This window comes from Pristis pectinata, chromosome 7, assembly GCF_009764475.1.
Source record: "Pristis pectinata isolate sPriPec2 chromosome 7, sPriPec2.1.pri, whole genome shotgun sequence".
NCBI lineage: Eukaryota > Metazoa > Chordata > Chondrichthyes > Rhinopristiformes > Pristidae > Pristis > Pristis pectinata.
Genome location: NC_067411.1, coordinates 38,983,268 through 39,005,781, shown reverse-complemented (window position 1 = coordinate 39,005,781; position 22,514 = coordinate 38,983,268). Strand labels below are relative to the sequence as shown.

At 42.0% G+C, this 22,514-nt stretch overlaps 1 protein-coding gene across 1 annotated transcript in view; it reads right to left on the bottom strand.

Annotated features, from left to right (window-relative positions):
* The window catches only part of pgm5 (phosphoglucomutase 5), a 127,468-nt gene that overhangs the window by 43,415 nt on the left and 61,539 nt on the right, over positions 1–22,514 (bottom strand). Inside the window, exons 5-6 of the mRNA XM_052019906.1 lie at positions 21,970–22,160; positions 20,266–20,420 (exon numbers count right to left, since the gene is read on the bottom strand). Of these exons, the coding sequence (XP_051875866.1) occupies positions 20,266–20,420; positions 21,970–22,160 (346 nt within the window). The remainder of the gene's footprint in view (positions 1–20,265; positions 20,421–21,969; positions 22,161–22,514) is intronic.

Genomic DNA, 22,514 nt, shown 5'->3' with positions numbered 1-22,514 from the left:
TGGAAACTTTGCCCACTCAGAATGTTCATTCAGAACATTAATCATTATTTCCACACGCCTTTTGTTCTTGTCATTGCCATAGGAAGTTAAGTGCCGAGTTGAAATAAGAGATCGGAAAAGGGGCTCAAATTTTAACACCTCTCCGAAGTACATTTGATTAAAACTGGTCAGAGATTAATCATTTCTTCACAGACTGAGAACTCAGCAATTCCAGCATCACACATGGGATCCAGGGGGAGATAGTGGATTGGATTCATAATTAGCTCAGTGGTAGGGTAATGGTTGAGGGCTGTTTCTCAGACTGGAGGCCTGCGTCTGGTGGTGTGCCACAGGAGTCAGTGCTGGGACCTTTGTTTTTTGTATTTATATGAACGATGTTGATGTGAATGTACAAGGTATGGTTAGTAAATTTGCAGATGATATTAAAATAGGTGGTCTTGTAGATAGTGTAGAAGGTTATGAAAAATTACACGGGGATCTTGATCAGCTGGGTATGTGGGCTGAGGATTGGCAAATGGCTTTCAATCCGGATAAATGTGAGATGTTGCATTTTGGATGATCAGACCAGGGTAGGACTTATACAGTGAATGGTAGGGCCTTGGGGAGTATTATAGAACAGAGGGACCTAGGAGTGCAGGTGTATAGTTTGCTGAAAACGATGTCACAAGTAAATAGGGTGGTGAAGAAGGTATTTAGCATGCTGGCCTTCATCGGTCAAGGCACTGAGTATAGGAGTTAGGAAGCGATGTTGCAGTTATATAAGACTTGGGGAGGCCGCACTTGGAGTATAATGCACAGTTTTGGTCATCCTGTAAAAGGAAAGATATTATTAAATGAGAGAGAGTGCAGAAAAGGTTTACCAGGATGTTGCTTAGACTTGGGGGCCTGTGTTACAATGAGAGGTTGCGTAGACTGGGATTTTATTTGCTGGAATGTAGGAGATTGAGGGGTGACCTGATAAAGGTATATAAGATCACGTAGGGCATAGACAGGGTGAAAGCACATTGTGTTTTTCCCAGGGAGGGGGTACTAAAAACTAGAGGGCATAGGTTTAAGATCAGAGGCGAGAGGCTTAAAAGGGAGATCAGGGGCAGATTCTTCATGCAAAGGTTGGTGCGTATTTGGAATGAGCTGCCAGAAATAGTGGCTGAGGCAGATACATTAGCCAAATTTAAAGGCTATCTAAAGCACATGGATAGGAGAGGCTTAGAGGGCTATGGGCCAAATGCGGGCAGATTGGACTAGCTCACTGGGCAACACAGTCGGCATGGGTGAGTTGGGCTGAAGGACCTGTTTCCATGCTGTATGACTCTGTGACACTGCAATGCTATATAGAGTCACAGAATAATCCAGCATGGAAACAGGCCTTTCGGCCTAGCTGGTCTAAGATAATCCCATTTGCCCGTGTTTGGCCCATATCCCTCTAAACCTTTCCCATCCATGTACCTTTCCATTCTTTTTAAATGCTGTTAATGTATCTGCCCCAATCACTTCCTCTGGCAGCTCATTCTATATACTGACCATCCTCTGGGTAAAAAAGGTGCCCCTCAGGTTCCTATCAATTCTTTCTCCTCTCACCCTAAACCTATGCCCTCTAGCTCTTGATTCCCCAACCCTGGGAAAAAGACAGTGCACATACACCTTGTCTATGCCCCTCATGATTTTATACACCTCTATAAGATCACACCCATCATTATCCTATGCTCCAATGAATAAAGTCTCAATATGCTCAACCTCTGTCCATAACACATTCCCTCTAGTCCTGGCAATATTGTAAATCTCCTCCGCACTTTTTCCAGTTTAATGGCATCTTTCCTATAGCAGGATGACCAAAACTGAACACAATATTCCAAATGCGGCCTCACCAACATCTTGTACAACTGCAACATAACATACCAATGTCTATACTCAGTGCCCTGACTGATGACGGCCAGTGTGCCAGAAGCCTTCTTCACCACCCTGTCTATCTGCGATGCCATTTTCAGGGAAGTGTGTACTTGTAGTCCAAGGTCCCTTTGTTCTACAACGCTCTCTAGGGCCCTAAGATTCACTGTGAAAGTCCTATACACACAGGGAGCTAACCTAGACAGCCCTTGATGCAGGAATCAGAATGCATGATTAACCCATTCCCATCAGTTGTAATGCAAGCAACAGGCCAGTTTCAGGCTGCATGATCATTAGAACAACTTCTGGGTACAGCCAGAATTGATGGCACAAATGACTGGCTGGACAAATCAGCAGATCATTCTCTGCACTCGCTTCCTGAAGGGGTGATGCAGAGAAGGATCTGAGAGATCAGGTCTTGGCAGTCCTCTCCAGACTCTTTTAATACGCTCCTTAAAATCTCTCTCTTTCACCAACCTCTGTTCTAACATCTCATTATGAGGTTCAGCGGCAAATATTATTTGATATCCCAGTGAAACACCTTTAGAATGTTTTTCTACATTAAGGATATTGGAATTGGAATTAGTTTATTATTGTCAAGTGCAAGGGCCACAACGAGGTAGATTGGGATATCAAGAGTTCATCTTTTAGAATATGAGAGGTCTGTTCAAGAGTCTGATAACAGCGGTTCTTGAGCCTGGTGGGAGGGGCGAGAACGAATGGGGTGGGAGGAGTTCTTGATTGTGTTGGCTGTTTTCCCGAGGCAGCAGGAAGTGTCGACAGAGTCAATGGAGGGAAGGCTGGTTTTCATGATGGACTGAGCTACATTCACAAATCTCTGCAGTTTCTTGCTGTCTTGGACAGAATGGTTGCCATACCAAGCTATGATGCATCCGGATAGGATTCTTTCTATGGTGCATCTGTAAAAATTGGTAAGAATCACTGGGGACATGTAGAATTTCCTTAACCTTCTGAGGAAGTAGATCATATAAGTGCAAGTTGTAGCTGTTGAGTACAAGAAGATAAAACCCTTGTGAAATCTCTCTCTGATCTTGAATTGGACAATGTCTGCCCACCCCCTCACACATCAAACACCACCTCCTCCATGCCCTCTTACACTGGTCAACAATCCAGCAATGTTTCTGGAAGACTCAGCATTATTTTATCATCTTTGTCCTTAACCATGACCTGGAATGAGCAACCCACACATTGGTTGAACAAAACTTCATTCCATTTCTAAGTTTGAAACATATAATGAATAAGTGCTGTACATTGGGTTAAATCATTGCAGGAGGAAATTACAATATGTGGCCCTTCTGACCCAACTTGGGATAAAAGGAGAATTTTGATTTTTAATATCTCCCCATAATTCAAAGTGAACTTCGCCCACCTACCCCTCATGGCTAGCAGGAAACAGAGCCAAAATCTGCTCCTCTTTGTTTTGTTAAAATCTCCATTCAAACTGTTGTGAAATGTCATCTCTGGGTTTAATTTTAGCAGACAACAGTCAGGTTTGGCAGATTAAAAACAGCAATGTTGATGCTATTTTGTTAATAAAGCCACAATTACAGTTCTGTTTGGCACAAAAGCATTTTTGGAAATTTAGATTTTTTTTTGAAGGACACATTTAGTCTTTCACCTGCTGTGGTGACTCCAGATCATTGAGAATCCATCAGGTTAAGAGTTCCTGTTTGCAACATGAGGAGAAGATTAACATTGAACAACAATGGGAAATAGAAGCCAGAGTAATGGTAGGATAGAGTGCGGGGGTGGGGGGAGGGTTTGAGTATACATGTGAGACTGCGAGCACTTGTGAGTAGGTGTATGTGCATGAGGACGAGTGTATGGTGGGAGGACGAATGGTTTGAAGGTGGGTGTGTGGGATGAGGACGAATGTGTGGTCTGATAGACTGATGGCAAAAAGGAAAAAGAATGCCAGGCCAAAATGAAGGGGAGACAAGTCCCAGTGCCTGACAGTACATATATGAGTAGTCCCACTAAACTTCCCTCGGATGTCGATGGTTGGGGTTACTGATGGTAATGTCATTGAATGTCAAGGAGGGGTGATCAAATGCTCTCTTGTGTTGAGTGACATTGTCTGGATCTTGCATGGCATGAATATTACTTGCCAGTTTGTCTAGGAAACAGATAGTTTCCCTGTGAAGTCTGGAATAAGGCAAGGTTGCCCACTCTTCCCTGTCTTGTTTGTATGTTGCAGAACCCTCTGCCGAATCCATCAGGGAGGATGCAGGCATAAGGGGGGTCTTCTGTCACCGTCGTCTGCTTGGATGCAATGACTCATTAGCACCTGCGGCCAGTTTGAGTTAGTCCTGGGGGCACGTAGAGTGAGGCCATGCTCTTTGGCAACTGGCCTGACCGGTCCCCCATTCCCTTCACCGCCAGGTCTGACTACCTGAAGGTGTTGGGGATCTGGTTCAGAGGAACCGAGGCATGTGGCAAGAATTGGCTGGAGGAGATTGCCAAGTTAAACAAAAATTGGGAATGTGACGTCCTTCAACACTCCAGGACCTCTGTGTTCCTTGAATTCTGACTTCTTAGTCTCCCCCCTTTCATCGGTCCCACCACTGGTAATTCTGGAACTAAACTTTTCTGCCTCTCTCTTCTCTGTTTAGACATTCATTAAATCCTACCACCTTCATCAAGCCTTTGGTTACCTGTCCTAATATCTCCTAATGGATCTCAGAGTTACATTTTCTTTGACAACATATCTGTAAAACACGAGTATGAATTACTACATAGAAGCCCTGTGTATCTGGATTTCATTTTTAAATTGGAGGAAAGGAAACCTGTTTTCACTTTTATTTTAACACTAGAAGGCTGTTGATCAAATGTTGGTCAATTGGATTAATATAGTACAATGGTCGGCATGGACATGGTGGGCCGAAGGGCTTGTTTCTGTGCTGTATAACTCTATGACACTCCATGACTCTATTTTGTTTTCTGATGGATTTCTTATGTCAGATGCTTCCAATGTAAACACTAGTATATGTGCCACTAAACATTAACCACATACAAAAGAAGAATTAAATGAAAAACATGACTCTCACAGCTTGACATCATGGTGTATACCTTTCATGGACGAGATTATAGCAATGAGTGCAGCAGACTTTTATGTTGTAATAAATATAACTGAATCAAGTTTTTGTTCTAGCTACAGATCTGTTGTAAAATCTCAGTGCAAATAGACAAGGCTGTTTCAGAGTTTATAAATAGACCTGTTGTATATACTCTATATGCTCCATCAATAGAGGCAGAGAGGTTGGGGAAGCTGCAATTGTTCTCCTTATAACAGAGCAGGTTAAGGGGAGATTTAACTGAGGTGTTCAAAGTTATGAGGCATCTTGATAAAAGTAAGTAAGAAGGAAATGTTTTCAGTGGCAGGAGAGGACACAGATTTAAGATGAATGGAGAAAGAACGAGACAGGAGATGAGAAATTGTTGAGGAAAAACAGTGCTCTCATTAAAATTATTCAAGCTAATGTTATTTATAGATTATGTGCAATCTTCTATTTGAAGTGGGATACTGAAATTGTTTTTATTATAATTATTAATAGTGGCTACTTGAACTAAAGATGATGTCAGTTTAATGCTGGAAGAGTTCCTTCAGTGGAATTTTATTAACGTCTGTAACAGTAAACTGATGTTGTGGTTTAATGATGCCTATTTTCTGCCTCTGTAGAGGTAGGCAACTAGTCAATTAGGGCCCAAGGCTGTTACAGTGGCTCTGGGGATTGAAGCCACAGAAAATTGAAAAGAATAATGAATTGGTAAAATCTGTTTTGATTTAACAAATTTAGTATTTCTAATAAACATAGCAACAAGGGGAAGCAATTCTCCTGGAGTGATATTGATTCACTGTTCAATTGGATCACAGGTGATTTGTATCCTAACTCCATAATCTACCCTGGTTCCAAAGCCCTTAATAATACCCCAGTTTAACAGAAAACTTAATCTCAGGGTTCCTTCTAGCACACTGTCTCACATAATGTTGCAAGAAGATGATATAGTAACTGCTACTCCCATCATCCAGGGCAGCATCAGTTGGCAGTGATGCTTCCTGAACCATTTATAGCTCTGTTGAAGCCATTATACATTCATTCCAGGGATGTGGGCTTCTCAGGCTGAGCCGGCATGTAATTGCCCATCTGTAGTTGCCCTTGAGAAGATGGTGCTGAGCTACCTTCTTGAACTGCTGCATTCCTTTGAGGTGTGGGTATACCCACGATGACATCTTTTGTTTTTTCTCCCTTTATTACTCACCAAGACCTTGCAACTTCATCCCTTATCCCGTGTAACCGCTCCTGTCTTCAACCCATTGCCCGACCTTCCCCTTTATTCCATCCTTCCCTCTGTCTTTCCATGCTTTTGCACTACTTTAAAACTTAGCTCTTACAATTCCCACTTCGGATGTAAGGTCATTGACCTGAAATGTTAACTCTCTCTCTCCATGGATGCTGCCTATGTATTTCCAGCATTTTCTCTTTTTGTTCTGAATGCATGTGTCTGATTATCTATATAAAATATGTTTGAGAAAATAAAGTTCCTTGTACAATAGAAGCCTCCCTGCAGCAGCTTATCACTGGCCGGTTTCTTAAATCTTGCGGCACCTGATTAAAAATCAGTACAGTAACCGGTAGCCCTTAACCACCCCCCCCCCCCCACCTTATCAGTCAAGAACCTATCAATCTCTGCCTTAAATACACACAACGAGTTGGCCTCCAGAGCCCTCTGTGGCAAGGAATTCCACACATTCACCACCTGAAGAAATTCCTCTTCATCTCAGTTCTAAAGGGATGTCCCTTTATTCTAAGGCTGTGCCCTTGGATCCTAGACTCTCCTACTACTGGAAACATCCTATCCACATCCACTCTATCCAGGTTTTTCAGAATTCGACCCTCCAGATTGTTGGTAATGAAAGCTGAAAGGATGTCACTGGGAAGAAGAGCAAAGTGCTGAACACAAAGGCAAAAACCGGCATTGGTTTTGGAATGTTCAAACAACGTACAAAACAGAAGATATACAGCAGAGATTTGATGCAACAATTTTTACATCCTGGGTGGCAGGGAGAGGGGAAGGACAGGATGAGAAAGGTTAAAAATGGCAGCAGGAGAAATGCTGCTGTATTCTAGAAGGGATAATGGACAATGCTCTGTAGCTATTCTTTTTAGAAAGTGAGTGGAGTGGTTCTTGCTTGAGTGGAAGCTTATCAGCCACAGGCTTACGAGAGCCAGATTGAAAGGGAAACACAACATCACCCGATTCAGCACCATGCACTGACAAATAACGGTGATGAAGGACAAGTTCTACCTCACACAGCAGGGAGAGTTGTAGAGAGCACCCCACCATGACCTAACTCACTCTCGGAGAACCGTGTGCTGAGGTCAGTAAGAACAACACCAGTGAATAACAAGAGAGTAATGGGAAGTTGGGGACGCGACACCATGTGTAACAACAGAGGCAGACTCGTTGACCTCTGCAACATGAACATTATTTCAGTATGGTGAAATTCACAAACTGACCAGAGACAGAGATAAGAACTGGACTGATGATCTACGGCAAATGGCCACACTCACTAACAGATGGGAAAGTGAGGAGGCAACCAGGGGGTGGCAGGGATCACCCCTTCCATCAAATTAAGTCTGAGAAGTGTGTATCCACCAAACATAGTCATAATATGACAATGGTAAGCTGAAGTGCTCTGAAATACAGACAACCTTCATTCTGTCATTCAAGAACAGTTCTCAGGGACTTGCAGAGTGTGGTGGGGGGGGGGGGAGCATAAGTGAGAAGCAGGACAAAGTGACAGCAATCTATAAACAAAGTAGTGAAGCCCATTGAGATCACAGGCAGCAGGAAAAGAAGCAGTGGATTGCATCTAATACATGGAATGTGTTTGAAACTAGGCAAGCGCTGAAGAAAAAGATGCTCAACACAAAATCATAGGGTTAAAGGATAAACACAACATGGAATACAGCAAGGCACATCGGGGTTGTAGGAATAGGCAAATGACACTATACAGTTAACACAGCAACACAAACAGAGAATGCAGCTGGCAAACAGGGAACCGTTAACAGATTACTTGTGGTAAATCGTGGCCACTAATAAATAAACTCATCAAAGACAAACAAGGCCACCCACTGACAACAATCAAAGAATCCACTGGACACAGCACTGGACAAAGAGCTGCTGAACAAGGAGCAACTTGAAGAGGAAGCAAACATTTCAGAAGGTCTTGATATCAGCACAAACACCCTGAGAAGAGAAGGAATCATCCAGGTCAATAAGTCCTTAAAAAAATGGGAAAGTAAGGATAACTTCAATGTAGGTCAGTCCTGAGTTCGCAGAATCTATTCTGGTCCTCTAATCACATCAGCCTTGGAAAAGGAAGAAGTACCAGCTGAGTGGTACAATAGGGTTACAGCAAAGATACCCAAGCAAGGAGCACTCAGTAATTGTAACACTTTTATCTATGCCAAGCAAGGCACTATGTAAGGCCCTGCTCCATGGTTCAGAGAGTATCAAAGGCAGTTGATGTTGTTCTCAGGAAAAACTCAGACAGTTTTCAAAAAGAATTTTCATCAACAAACATAACAGACAAAGTCGAGAATGGTGATGACACTGCTTCATACACCTCATGGACTTTGAAAAAGCTTTTGCTGCATTCTCACGACTAGCCCTGTGGAGTGTTCTGCAAGCATGTGGAATCCTTCTCCATTTAATCAATATTCACAAAGGCTTCTGCTCCAATTTTACATGCAGTGTTGATGACAGTGAGCTTGGTTTTGAAATGAAAATGGGAGCAGGTCAGGAACGTGCCATGCCTGCCGCTCTCTTTAATATTGCCATGGTTTAGATATCATGGAGTACAACAAAAGACATGCCAAGGGGCATCAGATGGATCCCTTGCAGATCATGACTATGTAGATGGATCGCTCTTCTATCACATCTTCAACACCACTTACAGGAAGTACAACCCGACTCATTACATTCAGCCAGTAAAATGAACTCAAAGTTAACCGCAGCAAAACATGTCCTGACCTTTGTGTCATTTTCATCAGATAAAGGATCCCATACCGACCACCACAGAAACATTCACATCATCAGCCAGCATGGTAGAACAAGCCAGGTTCTCCAGAATAGAGCACGTTCAGGAGCTTAAATATCATCCAAAATCAAAGCAATACAACATCAAAACTAAGCTCACAACTTATCTGAACTACATACTTTCAGTGCTTCTCAATAGTGTAGAGTGGTGGGGAATGGTGGCGCTTGACAAGTACAAACTGTCTTCAATTCATATAAACTGCCTCTGAAAAAGTCTTTTGTCCCGGAACAACCTCAAAGACCTACAGACACAGAGCAGCCAAGAGGATATCAGCACTCTACCCGGAGATGGTTGTCCATGTGCTTGGAATGGAAGCTGATGCCATCTCTAGAACAGCAATGAGACAGATACCTGAAAGCATCATTGAACATCTGAAAACAACATGGCAAAGAACTGTGGAAGCCAAGTTGAAAAACCAGGGGCATAGCTGGGGAACTATTGAAAGACTTGCCACAAACACACAGTGGTGAAAGAGCTCTGTCATTGCCTCTGGCACCAGAAGTGTAACTAACAGTATATGCACAATGAAGCATGTACGAAGAGGTGTGTGTGTGTGTGTGTGTGTGTGTGTGTGTGTTGTCTTGTGTGTGTACATGTGTGTGGTGTGTCTAGTGTGTGTGTTGTGTGTGTGTGCTGTGTGTACTTGTATGTTGTTGGTGCATTCCTGCATATATGTGCATATGGAGGTCAAGAATGGATGAGGCCTCCACAATTAAACAGTCTGTAAGCAACCACTGTCTAAACCATCTGAGCGAGATATTGGATTGATTCAGCTATTCCAGGACTATACATAGAAATGAATCACCCAGCACACATTCAGGCCATTTGCTTATTTGTGCCTGTGCCAGGTTTAAGTTCCACATCAGCCTCCTCCCATCCCTCTTTACCTCCCTATATTAGTAAATCCTTTCATTCCTTTCTCCCTTTTCCAGCTTCCCCTTTAATCCATTTTTGCTATTCACCTCAACCACTCCCTGTGGCAGTGAGTTCCAGATTTTCACTGCTCTTTTGAGAGTTCTGGCCCTAATGTGTGTGCATTGTTTATAAACCACAAGAACGTCACAGCCACATTACAGCACCCGTGTCAAAATTAATTTAGTTTGATTAATGAGTTGAAACAATCAGGAATGCTCAGTCCCTCTAATTGTTGAGAATTGAGGAAAGAACTGTAATAGTAACTGAAATGTGCCAATAATAACATACAGTCATCACTTTCATTAATATGATCATCATCTCTAGACTGCCTTCGCTTAAAGATTTCCATTCGAGCATGGCTATTTTCAAATGCCCTGTGATTCCAAGAGTATTTGACATCCCACTGAGTTTTGCAGATAGTTAAGAATTTTCAGTCACCATTGTAATGCAGGAAATATAGCAGCCAATTTGTGCACAGCAAGCTCCCACAACAGAAATGTGATAATGATCAGATCATCTGCCTTTAGTTGCATTAATTGAGGGATGAGTATTGGTCCCCAGGATGAAGTTTGGCTAATTAGAACAGAGATGAGGAGAAATTTCTCCACTGAAGTGTTGGCCTGCGTTTTGTGTTCAGAGTCCCAGTGTGGGGCTTGAACCCACAATCTCATGCTGCACACAGACATAGTTGACACTTGGCTTTTAAATTTCCTACGTTACAACAGTACGCTGCAAAAGTACTTCGCTGGCTGTAAAGTGCTTTGAGGCACTCTGAGCTCAAGTCAGTCACTACAGAAAATCACGTTCTTTATTTCCTTCTCTATTATACCACCCTAAAACAAACTAAAATTTTCAATAATGACATTATCCCTTTAAGATCATTTGCTGTGCTTTGACGTGATTTTGCATGCATTCTTCATGAGGCCCTGACTAGCAATGAAATCAAATAGAACTTATTTATTGCTCACATACTCTCTGCAATTCCCCAGAAGGATATGGTGCAGACAGTCCTCATTGTACATTCTATCTCTAGAATGAAGACATATAATTCCCTGTAGGTGTAACTTTTTTTTTAAGTGAAACACTTGAGTTCAATTTGTTTTCTCAGATGGGGAGGATGCAGTGTTTTCCTGAAGGCTCTGTGATGGACTTTGGCAGTGTCAGACTCCAATTAATAGCATTCCCTCGCTGTGTGGAATTATTGCTGCAGAAGGGTTGGCTTCACAAGGCTTTGCCAAACATTCAGAAACTCCCATCGGACAGAAACATGTTTCTTGTTTCCATCCAGCTAATAATCTTGCTGGTGTTCTGCAGCTGGGGTGGGGTGCTGGAGATGAATGGGGGGAGGGAAAGCTGCACAAAGTTTAGCTGCAATCTGTTCCTGTTTATCCGCATGCTGTCCTCTGTCCGTGTTGACTCTCTTGCCAGGAATTCAATTGTTGCCATGAAGTGGGTCAGCACAGAAGTCATTTAGCACTCTGTGGTGAGTTACAAACTAAAACTCTGCAATTTTTAAAGCAGTACTCAGAACATCTTACGTGATAGGATCGGGAGTGAGCTGCATCTTCATTAAAACCATGGCTGCCCTTTTGTCTTTGCTCTGCCTTCCTGTCCTGTCCACTTTGATTGATTCCCTGTTCAATTGATCCGTCTTAAATATACTCAACATCTGAGCATCCACATCCTTCTAGGATAGGAAGTGCCAAAGATTCATAGCCCTCTGAGGGAAGAAACTTCTTCTGTCTCTGTGTTGGAATTTAGAAGGAGCTCTCCAATTAATCCAACACACCCCACTCTTTCCCCATAGCTCTGCAAATATTTCCTTGTTCAAGTATTAATCCAAACCCCTTTTGAAAGTATTATTAAATCTGCTCTCTCCAATTTTTCAGGGAGTGTTTTTCCAGTCACAACTCATTGTCTAAACAATCTCTCTTCTTCTCCTCTCTGCTTCTTTTCCCATTTAGTTAAATTCTGCATTTTGTCTTCCGTGACTCCACTTCAAAGGTCTGAACACTTTTAAAAATCAGCCTAAAACCATCTCCGTTCTGAGGTCATCAGCTCCAGCTTGTGCTGTCAGGAGTACAGTAGCACAGTGGTAATGTTATTGGACAAATTTGCAGAGGACTTGCTCTGTTGAGCAAGAGGCATCAGTTTAAATCCCAGCAACTCAGCTGGCAAACTTAAGTTCACATCATGGAAATAAAATCTAGAATAAAAAGTTAGTAATGAGCATCGTAAACTCATTTGGATCACTAATATCTTTCAGGAAAGAAGAACAGCCATCCTGAGCTGGCCATTATCTGACTAGACCCACCAATGTGGTTGGCTTAAAATGGCCTGGGGGCAATTAGGAATAAACATGAAATGTTGACCACATCAGTGACATTCACATACTGTGAAATGATAAGTAAAACAATACCCTATAGAGGTAATATAAAATCATGAGATGGGACTAGCTCAGGTCGACAACTTGTCAGCATGGATGAGTTGGGCTGAAGAGCCCGTTTCCATGCTGTATAACTCTATGACTCTGATATCCTCCGTTCCCAGTACTATTCGAAGTAAATCTCCTCCACACACACTCCAAGCCTTTGATGTCTTTCCAGAAGTGCAGTGTCTGCGACTTGACATAACATACATGTGTTTTTTCTCCTAACAGCACCATAAATGTGACAGTCACTATTATTTATGTGTGAATCTGTACTGCTTCTCCAGGCCTATGAACCACAGCAATTCCGTGCTTCTCCAGATCTGGCTTCTTGAGCATCTCCCAATTTTAATCAGTGCAGCGTTGACAGCTGCAAATCTGCTGCCTGGGCCCTAAACTTTGGAATTTCCTCCCTAAACATCTGCCTCTCTACCTCTCTCTCCTCCTTTAATTTATTCTCTAAAACCTACCTTTGACAAAGATCTGGGTATCTGTCAAATTTCCTTTGGTATTTGTTCTTGTGTGGAGCTCAGGATGTTTTACTATGTTCAGCACAAATCAAAGACCATTACTTAGACCATAGGCAGATCCCATGTAAGATATTGTATGGCCAGACTCCACACAAGTGGGTGAGGTAGTCACTCTGGAGGGGCACAAGAATGATTCCTGGCTTAAAGAACCGCAGCAATTCTATTAGACTTAAGGACTTTGGTCTATTTGTATTAATTGGTAATTTGTTTATTATTGTCACATAAACTGAGGTACAGTGAAAAACTTTGCTTTTCATGCCATCCAGACAGATCATTTCATTACAACAGTACATTGAGGTAGTACAAAGGAAAACAATAACAGAAAGCAGAATAAAGTGTTACAGTTACAGAGAAAGAGCAGTGCAGGCAGACAATAAGGTGCAAGACCGTAATGAGGTGGATTGTGAGGTCAAGAGTCCATTTTATCATAGTAGGGGAACCATTCAATTGGAGCAATGCAGAGGTGGAATTGACTAGACAGGGGCCTGGAAGAGTATTAGTCATCTGCATAGTGCGATTACTGATGAATTGTTACTGGTTAACAGGCTGGGGATGATCAAGGAACATCAGTATAAACCAAATAGAAGTGGGAACAGATTGGTGGCTCTTCTGTTCCCGGAGAGTAGAAGAGCTTCTTAGATACTTTGCTTTCAAATCTGGTGGATGTAGATTCTCTTCCTTCAAGAGGGACCTGGGCAGTTTTTGACTGAATCAAATATCTTTTTAGACATCCCTTGATGTGCAGCATCTACCTGGCTGAATCCCTTGACACAGAGAAATTATGCAGAATAATTATTTTCTCTAACTGGCCCTGGGCTTGGTGGCAGAAGGGAGTTGGGGATAGTGCAGTGGTTTTCCTCCCCTTTCCGGAGATTACGTTGCAGTAGTGAGGGATGTGTGAAGTGAGGGAGAAAGATTGGAGATATGGGACAAGGGAAGACATCTTTAATCATGATTGAAAGGCCTTCTTAACTTTGAATGAGTTTGTAGGACCCAGGTCTTTTTCTGCCTCTTTGATTGTAAACTGCAAAGTTTGTTGCATTCACCTAAACTTGCTTTCCCCACTCAAAGCAAATCCCAAAACAGGGAGATTGTAGGGCAGCAATCAAGGAGGGATCTTGAGCTGGTATCCCTCATCCTCTCCCATGGATGCCATAACCATTCTGGGAGTGCACATGCTAAGTTCAGTTTACCCAGGAAAGATTCAGTATCTGATCTGTATAGCCCAGTCGGACTCAGTGCAACACAAGGCAGCTTGCTTAATGTTAATAAATTCCAAACTTAAAAGCTCGTTTCAACAACAGTCTGTAACTGAGAGAGATAAAAGCCACAGTATATAGCCTGCGTGGATCAAAAGTGGGCCAACTGTTCCATTGGTGCAAAAATAACTTGGTATTAAGTTGCAGGCCAATGCTATTTTATAAAGCATAATTTTAAAATACTGCCGCATACAACCCAACAAATCAGACTGACTGCCCTTGATAGCAAAGGCAGTATTTGGTTGAGTGCAACATCAAGAAGCCTGAGTAAAACTGAAGTCAATGAAGATCAAAGGGAAAACTCCCTTTTGGCTGGAGCCAAACCTCACACAAAGGTTGCGGTTGTTGAGGGGCAATTGTCTCAGCCCCAGGACATTGCTGCAGGGGTGTCCTAGACCAAACCAACTTCGGAGGCTTCATCAATGACCTTCCTTCTGTCACTAGGTCAAAAGCTGGAGATCACAGATAACTACAGATTGTTCACTTCCGTTCACAGACCACGCCTACACGAAGCAAGACTTGGACTACACTTAGGCATGGGCAGTACAGGCAGTGACCATTTCTGAAAAAGGAGAAGCCATAACGTCTCTTACTGCTGTTTAACCACATACCCACTGCCTAGTGCCCCGGTATCAACAGCCAAGGGGCCACCATGCCATTGGCCAGAAACTTTACAGATCAGCCACATAAACAATGTGGCTTTGCGAGCAGGTCAGAGGTAAGTGACCAAGCAGTAAGCCTTCATTGTTAGCTTACTGTGTAGCCAGGAGAAGGAGTAGATACACAGTAGTTAAAAAAAGGATGAAGCTAATTAGACAAATTCCTTATTCTAAATATTGGACATTCTAAAGCCCTTGTCATTTGTTCCTGCCAAATGCAGCTTTCCATCACCACTGACTCCATCTTTCTTCTTGTTACCTGTCTGAGAATGAACCAGAGTGTTCGTAACCTTGTTGTCATATTTGACACTGAGATGACCCTCTGACATAGTACTTGTCCACTGCAAAGATCACCAACCATTTTCACCATTTCAACCATCACCAACCTCCCCACAGTCCCAGCAACACCTCAGCTCATCTGCAGCTGAAGTCCTCAGCCACTCCTTAGTTACTGCTAGAACTGAACAACATTTCGCAGCCCACTCTCTGTGAACTTGCCACACAAATCGCTACCCCTTCTTTACTCGAACCAAAGTCCCATTCACACATTATTCCTGTACACACTGATCTGCATTGATCCCTGGTTAAGCAATGCCATTCTTGTTTACAAACCCTTCCATCTTCTCATACCCCCTCTCCATTTCTATATTCTCCTCCTGACCCATAACACTCTAAGATATCTGTGCAATTCTAATTCTGGCCTCTTAACCGGAACCTAATCCCTCCATCATTGACAGTCACACCTTCAGCTTCCCACTTCCTAAGTTCTGGAATTCCCTCCTAAACCCCTTACCTCTCAGCCTCCCTCTTTCATTTATAAATCATTTTTCTTTGCCCAGGTCTCTTGGACACCTGCCCTACCATCTATTTATGTGACACAGAGTTGAATTCAGTTCAATGATCCTCCTGGGAAACACACTGGGGGTTTTTCCAATCAGAAGGTTGCTTTTGAGACACCATCAATGATTTGCTGTTGTGGCCATGGGTCTGTAACTTCCACCAGAGTAGCTACAGACTTGAAAATAGTACCCAGCTCAGTAGAGAGTTCTCTCAGCATTGCTACAGCAACCACTTAGTGACACTGATAGTCATAAGTCTGCATAGATTTCTGCTCACAAACAGCTAACTTGTAATGTCAATAGAACTCTGAGACTAAACAACATATTAATCACATTAAAAGAGCATAAAGCCCCTCTGTATAAAACAAACTGAATTCCGGGAGCTTGTAAACTTGCATCTGCACAGCCTGTATTGTCTCCAGCTAGTAATTAACGTCTCCCCACTTTACCCCTAGGAAGACCAGGGGTGGGGGTTGGGAGGAGGAGAGAAAGCTGAAAGGAGGAGAATCCTATCATTTATTTCAACGTGCTTAGGAGTTAGGGAGAAGGGAGTCCCTTCCCTTCTCAAATTACCTGCCCATCTGAAACCATAACTGTGCAAATACCCTCCCCATGTATTAGGGAATAGATTGCTGGATTGCAATGGAACTTGCAGTGCATCAGCTGCTCAAACTCACAGTGCAACAGCCCATGAGACTGTGCTGTTCTGCATGGGGAGTTCTTTAAAGTAATTGCACCTGAAACTGGTGTTGTAACACTCTGTGAAACTAGTGGTGTACAACTGCATGAAAGTCACGGTGTAACACAGCATGAAATGTTGGTAAACTGCATGTGGAATTTACAATACTACTGCGCCTGGTATTCAGTGTTACTCCACCTTAAACAATTGTGCAAGTGCCTGAGGCTGGTGGTATAAATACACGGAAACTCACAGTGTAACACTGCCTGGATGTCCTGCACATAGAAAAAGCTGCATAACTGACCTAAAACGAGTGGTGTAACTTGAAGTGGAATCAGTGGTGTTACTCTGACTGAAACACATGGTGTAACACTGCAGGAAACTGTTGTGGAAATTACAATGTAACTTCACCTGCAACTGGTGGTATAACACCAGTTGAAGCTAGTGGTGTAATACTGCATAAAACTAGTGGTGTAGCACTACATAAAACTAGTCGTCTGACACTATATAAAACCAGTGGTCTGACACTATATAAAACCAGTGGTGTGACGCTATATAAAGCCAGTAGTGCGACACTACATAAAACTAGTGGTGTGACACCACATAAAACTAATAGTGTAACACCATGTGGAAGTAGTAGTGTAACACTGTGTGGAACTAATAGTGTAACTCCATGTGGATCTAGTGGTAATACATCAAAGTGAAACTCACGACATAATAGTGGATGAAACTGTGGTGAAACTACATGTGGAACTTGCAATGTAACTACATTGTGACGCCATCTGTATTAGGAGATGTAATCAAGCCTGGAACTCACGTACAACTGCACCTAGAATTCAGTGTAACTGCACATGAAACTCATGGAGTCATTGTACACGAAACCCATAGTGTAACTACACCTGCACACCTGAAACTCAGCATGTAACCAGCTGAAATTTGCAGAGTAACTGTAAGCACTCAGTGATTGCTTCCCTTTGCTTTCTGATCAACAGAATATAAAATCATTAGCCCTGCTACAATGGCAAATCACTTCAGCAGTGTCATGCAGATCATGTTGATTCTGGACCAGACTAAAACAGATGTTTCCTTTCAGTGCTGCTAGTGCCCTCCAGGGTATGCAGTTCATCCATTTTGATAATTAAGCAGCATTCACATTGTGAGGTGTTTTGTATCATTGTGTCTACATCCTGAGTAATTTCAATTCTTGTTATTATCTTATACCAAATATATTGTACTAAAGAACACTGAGCCAAACCTAGATACACCACAGAAATATCCTAATATACCCTCCGAAGACTCCAGCCATATCCTAATAATATGCTCACTAAACTCTAGGAATGTCCTAGCAATACCATAGGAATAACTTAGGAATACTCCAGTTTCACCTTCACTATATTTTAGGAATACTGTAGATATACTTCAAACTATACTGTGGAAATAACCTTGATATACTCCAGATGTACCCTCACTTAACCCTATTAATGGATTATAAATGCTACTATAAATGTTTTGATTTTTTATTGTCCTTTATTGGAACTTGGGTCCCATTGTTGACAGGATGATCATTTACTTAATTGTTTCTCTGACTGTTCCCTGACCAAATTCATATAGAAGGTGAAGAAACGTTACTCTAAGTACAGAGACTTCCTTATGCAACCTGCCCCTTGTCACATCACATTATACATGGACTACCAGACTTTCCTATTGCAAACACATGATAGACTTTCACATTACCCCTGGTGTTCAGTTCTACCATTAGCCGTAACATTATTTCCCCAAATCTCTACCTTCAATTACACTGGCTGGATTTTGTGCTTGTGGTCAGCAGTGAAGGGTTAACCCTCCTTATTCACCTCACTGACAGCTGCCTCTTTCAGAGCACTGGGGTTCTTTGAGCACCAGACTGCAGTCATATAAAATCTGATCTGACCTGACACTAACTACAGGGGATAGGCAAATATATGAAATGTAAAGAAATTGGTTCTTCAACCAATCAGATTGAAAAATCCTCACTAAAGCCACCTCTTGCTGACCACAGGAGTTTTCTCAATCATGCTCAAAAATTGCTCAGGTCAAGAAATGCTCCATTCTTCATAGATTTTTAAAAATTATTTGTCTATGTGATCATTTATTGCCCATCCTTTTGTTTTTATTTGGAAAATATTACTTCATTCATAAAATGTGCAAATATATCATATAATATATTCATATGTTGCCAGTCTCAGTATAGGCTACATCTTTCATTACTTTACATTATGGCAGCAAGACCAATTTTCCTTTACATATACTGTATTCTGTATTGCCCATTGTTAATTACCTCTGAACTGAGGGACTTGTTGGGTCGCTTCAAAGAGCAGTTCAGAATCAATCATGTTCCCCCAGGTCTGGATTCACATTTAGACCAGAATGGCAGATTTCTTTCTCAAAACATCAAAAATCCATCTACTTTACTATGGTAGTTTCATGGTCAGTATTTCTGATTGTAGCTTTTTAACCCCAGATTTACTGAACAAACTATTTACATTTCCCTGCCCATGCCTTAGCTCTTCAGCTGCTGAACCCGAGAGGTGCTCTTCTTACCTCCTGATATTCCCCCTGTCCGATCTCCCATCCTCCTCTGTCCATGAACTGTTGTCATTAGAAATTCACAGAAGAGTAGAACTGGAGGAGAGTAGAGAACTCAGGAGGTTCCAAGGGAGGAGGAGGTAACAGAGACATGGAGGAGGGAGACCCAGAAGGAATGTAAGTACAAGAATGAGAAAGATAACCTTAAAGTATTGCTGGACAGAAGCCAATGTTGATCAGAGCTGATGGGTGAGTGGGACTTAATTTGAGTTAGGACATGGGCAGCAGAGGTTTAGAAAAGATACTCTGCACCAAGTGAAGCATCCTTAGACTGATTGGGAAACTTTTTCCACCATTTACAAATTGACCTCTGCAGAATAAAAAAATCAGAGGTCCCCACTACTGGCAGGATCTTCAGGAAGTGCTGCCTCAAGAAGGTGACATCTGTCATCACGGATCCCCGCCGTCCAGGCCATGCCATCTTCTCGCTGCTACCATCATGCACGAGGTACAGAAGCCGGAAGTCCCACACCACCAGATTCAGCAACATCTACTTTCATACAACCATCAGGTTCTTGAACAGATCTGGACAATCCTAATCTTATCTCAGCAACAACACTACGGACCACCTCTTGCACTACTATGGACTTGTCTCTGACTGTTTTTTATTTGCACAAATGTTTTTTTTCTCTTCACTGTCTTGTATAATTTATGTATAATATATATTCTCTGTGTCGTCTGCACCTACGTACCTGTGATGCTGCTGCAAGCAAGTTTTTGACTGTATCTGTATCTCACTGTACTTGTGCACCTGGCTAGACTTGACTTCATAACTAAGAGGAATTAGTTGTCCCCATCCATGCATGCCTTTCTTATGCAGCGAATTAGTGAGGCATGTCGGCAACACCACAGATAGCACTCTCGCCCCCAGAGAATGAAAGGTTGGGATGTCCCACTCCGGGGAGTTGAACACAAAATCTAAGCTGAGTCTCCTGTGCAGTACTGAGTAAGTACTGCAATGTTAGAAGTGCTGTCATTCAGCTGAGACATCTGTCCAAGATCTCATCTGCCCTATCAGATGAAAGTAAAAAGTTCCATGGCATAACCATGAAGATGAGCAGTGGTACCCTGGCCAGTAACTATCCTTCAATCAACATCACTGAAAAGAAATCACTCTGATCATTATACATCCCTTTTGTGGATCTTGTTGAATGTGCATTGGCTATCATGGTTCCTACAATTCTTCATTGGCTGTGAAACAAATTAGGGTGTCCTTAGATCATGAGCACCATAGAAATGCAAGTCTTTCTTTCATTGATGTATGAAGTCACATTACAGTTTAATTATTCATCAGAGCTTTAAAAAAGCCATCCTTTCTTACCTATCCAGTGCTGTACTGGTGGGCATGCTCCTTGCAAATCCTCGAATTCCTGTTTTCTGGAAGTACGGAATGCAGGAAATATTTGCAGCAATCACAGCAACAGAGTCCGAGGGATTGACAAAGAATCCATTTCGCCCGAGAATCAAGTTACGATCCTGTTATGAACAAAGTAATCTGTTATAATATCTGTATCTTATCCACAATTTAAATTTGACTATTTTATTTTGTAACAATCTCCAGCAGCCATGTGGAATGTTTCAAAGTGAATGCTGCCCTATGTTCTGTTCATTATTTTACCTGGATTCTGGGAACAGGGCCAGAACATGAGGGAGGACATAAAGGTCAAGATTTGAAGACTTGGTCTGAAATGTTTGCTGTGCATGAAGGCACTAAAACCATTCATAGATCCTCTGAGAATTTGTCCCTGTATTGAAGTGGCTGGTACAGCTTTGAATTTAATGAAGATAGCTCCAAGGCTAGGAAGCATTCTCATATAATTATTTATTTATTGAATTCTTCAAGTAAATTTGTTTGTTTTTCAAATATAGGAAAGAGGCCATTCATCTTCTCAAACCTATTTGCAATTCAGTTAGATTGTGCTTGATTTGAATCTTAACTCTAATCCCCTGTGTTATGGCCTTTGTTAGTAAATATGAAACAACATCAGATTTAACATATACTGGAATCTTTTCTTTCTGTGTGAACAAGTGTTTCCAAACTTCTCTCTCGACCCACCTGGTTCTGAGTATAAGGTTATATCCCGTTCTCCTAGACTCCTGTACTGTAGCAGTGAAGGAAGTTACTCCCTGTTTGCCCCACCCATTCCTTTCAAAATCCAGAAGGCCCTATCAAATATGAAAGGAGCAAGATGCATAAAGAGCATCCATACCTTCTGAAAGATCTTTGGATCACAATTACTGGTTTTATTTTGGACAGAAATGATTTGGAAAAAAATAGTCCCATTTAAGAGTGGATTTTATCATAAAGTTACTCGCACAAGTTTTGTGACAAAATGCACAAGTTGGAAAGTGGTTAAAATGTTAATAATTTATCCTTTGAAACTGTTTCCCTATAGTGTGTAGGTATAAATGTAAGAAGCCATCCATTAACCTATTCCAATGATTAATAATCATCTCAAATACATTGCATCTGGGATCCTCTGGATGTCCAGGAGGCTTTTACTGCGTTGTCTCACCAATCCTCTTGTAAAAGCCAGGATGGAGATACACATAGCCAAGGTTAGGATGCAGGATGGTATTCAGAATTTGTAATCAAGCAAGCGAACCCACATAGTGTGCTCATTATTTTACATGGTTACAAGAAGATGTTGCACCAATTATATTAACTCCACCTGGAATCATTGCTGTGTATTTTAATTGTATAAAATTATGCAATTTAAATATTTATATTTGGAGTTAATTTGGCATTGCACTTTGTTAATACATCTTCAAAAGATCAGAGCAACAAATATGCAAATACATGCAAAGTCCACAAATATCCTGATAAGATCAATAGGGGCTCCCTTTGATACCTCCCTGGTCACATTAAGACCTAGGTAGAGATTGGGTAGTACAACGTCTACACATAGACCATTCACAGGAATGACAACCTTGACAGTAAGGGAACATCTCAGGCATCACCGATGAAATGATGAATTGTCAAGAACAAAAGTTATAATGATAATAAATCTAGATCAAATCTTACTCCATCACCATCAAAGGCTGCACCAAATCCATATTCTCCTCCTTTCATAGCCTCGAGGAGAGAGGTAGCATATGTGAGGTTTGGGTCTGGGTGTTGTCCACCAAAATCTTCCAACGGCACGCAATTGACAGCAGAGTTTGCAGGAGCTCCAAGCTCATCACAGAGTATCCGCCTTACATAGGGACCCATAACTGCAAAAGCGGAGAACCGAAGATTGCTATGAGTCGTCAGTGCACAGCAGCTTTCTTCAATAACACATCAAAAAGGAGCAGGAGTCAGCTTAAGGCCCCTTGGGCCTGTTCTCCGTTCAGTATTAAGTTGGTTGATCTGATCTTTGGCCTCAATTCCACTTTCACGCCTGATCTTCATAAACGCTTGTCAATCTCAGCCTATAACACTGAGTACCAGTGGCATTCAGGAGTAGGAACTTCAACAATGTACTCTCCTGAACAGAGTTTGGTCTGCCACTTCTTCACCTCTCCCCCCACCTTCCTGTGAAATGTCACCCTATTTCTGTGTGCAGTGCCATGTAAATATTCCATCTC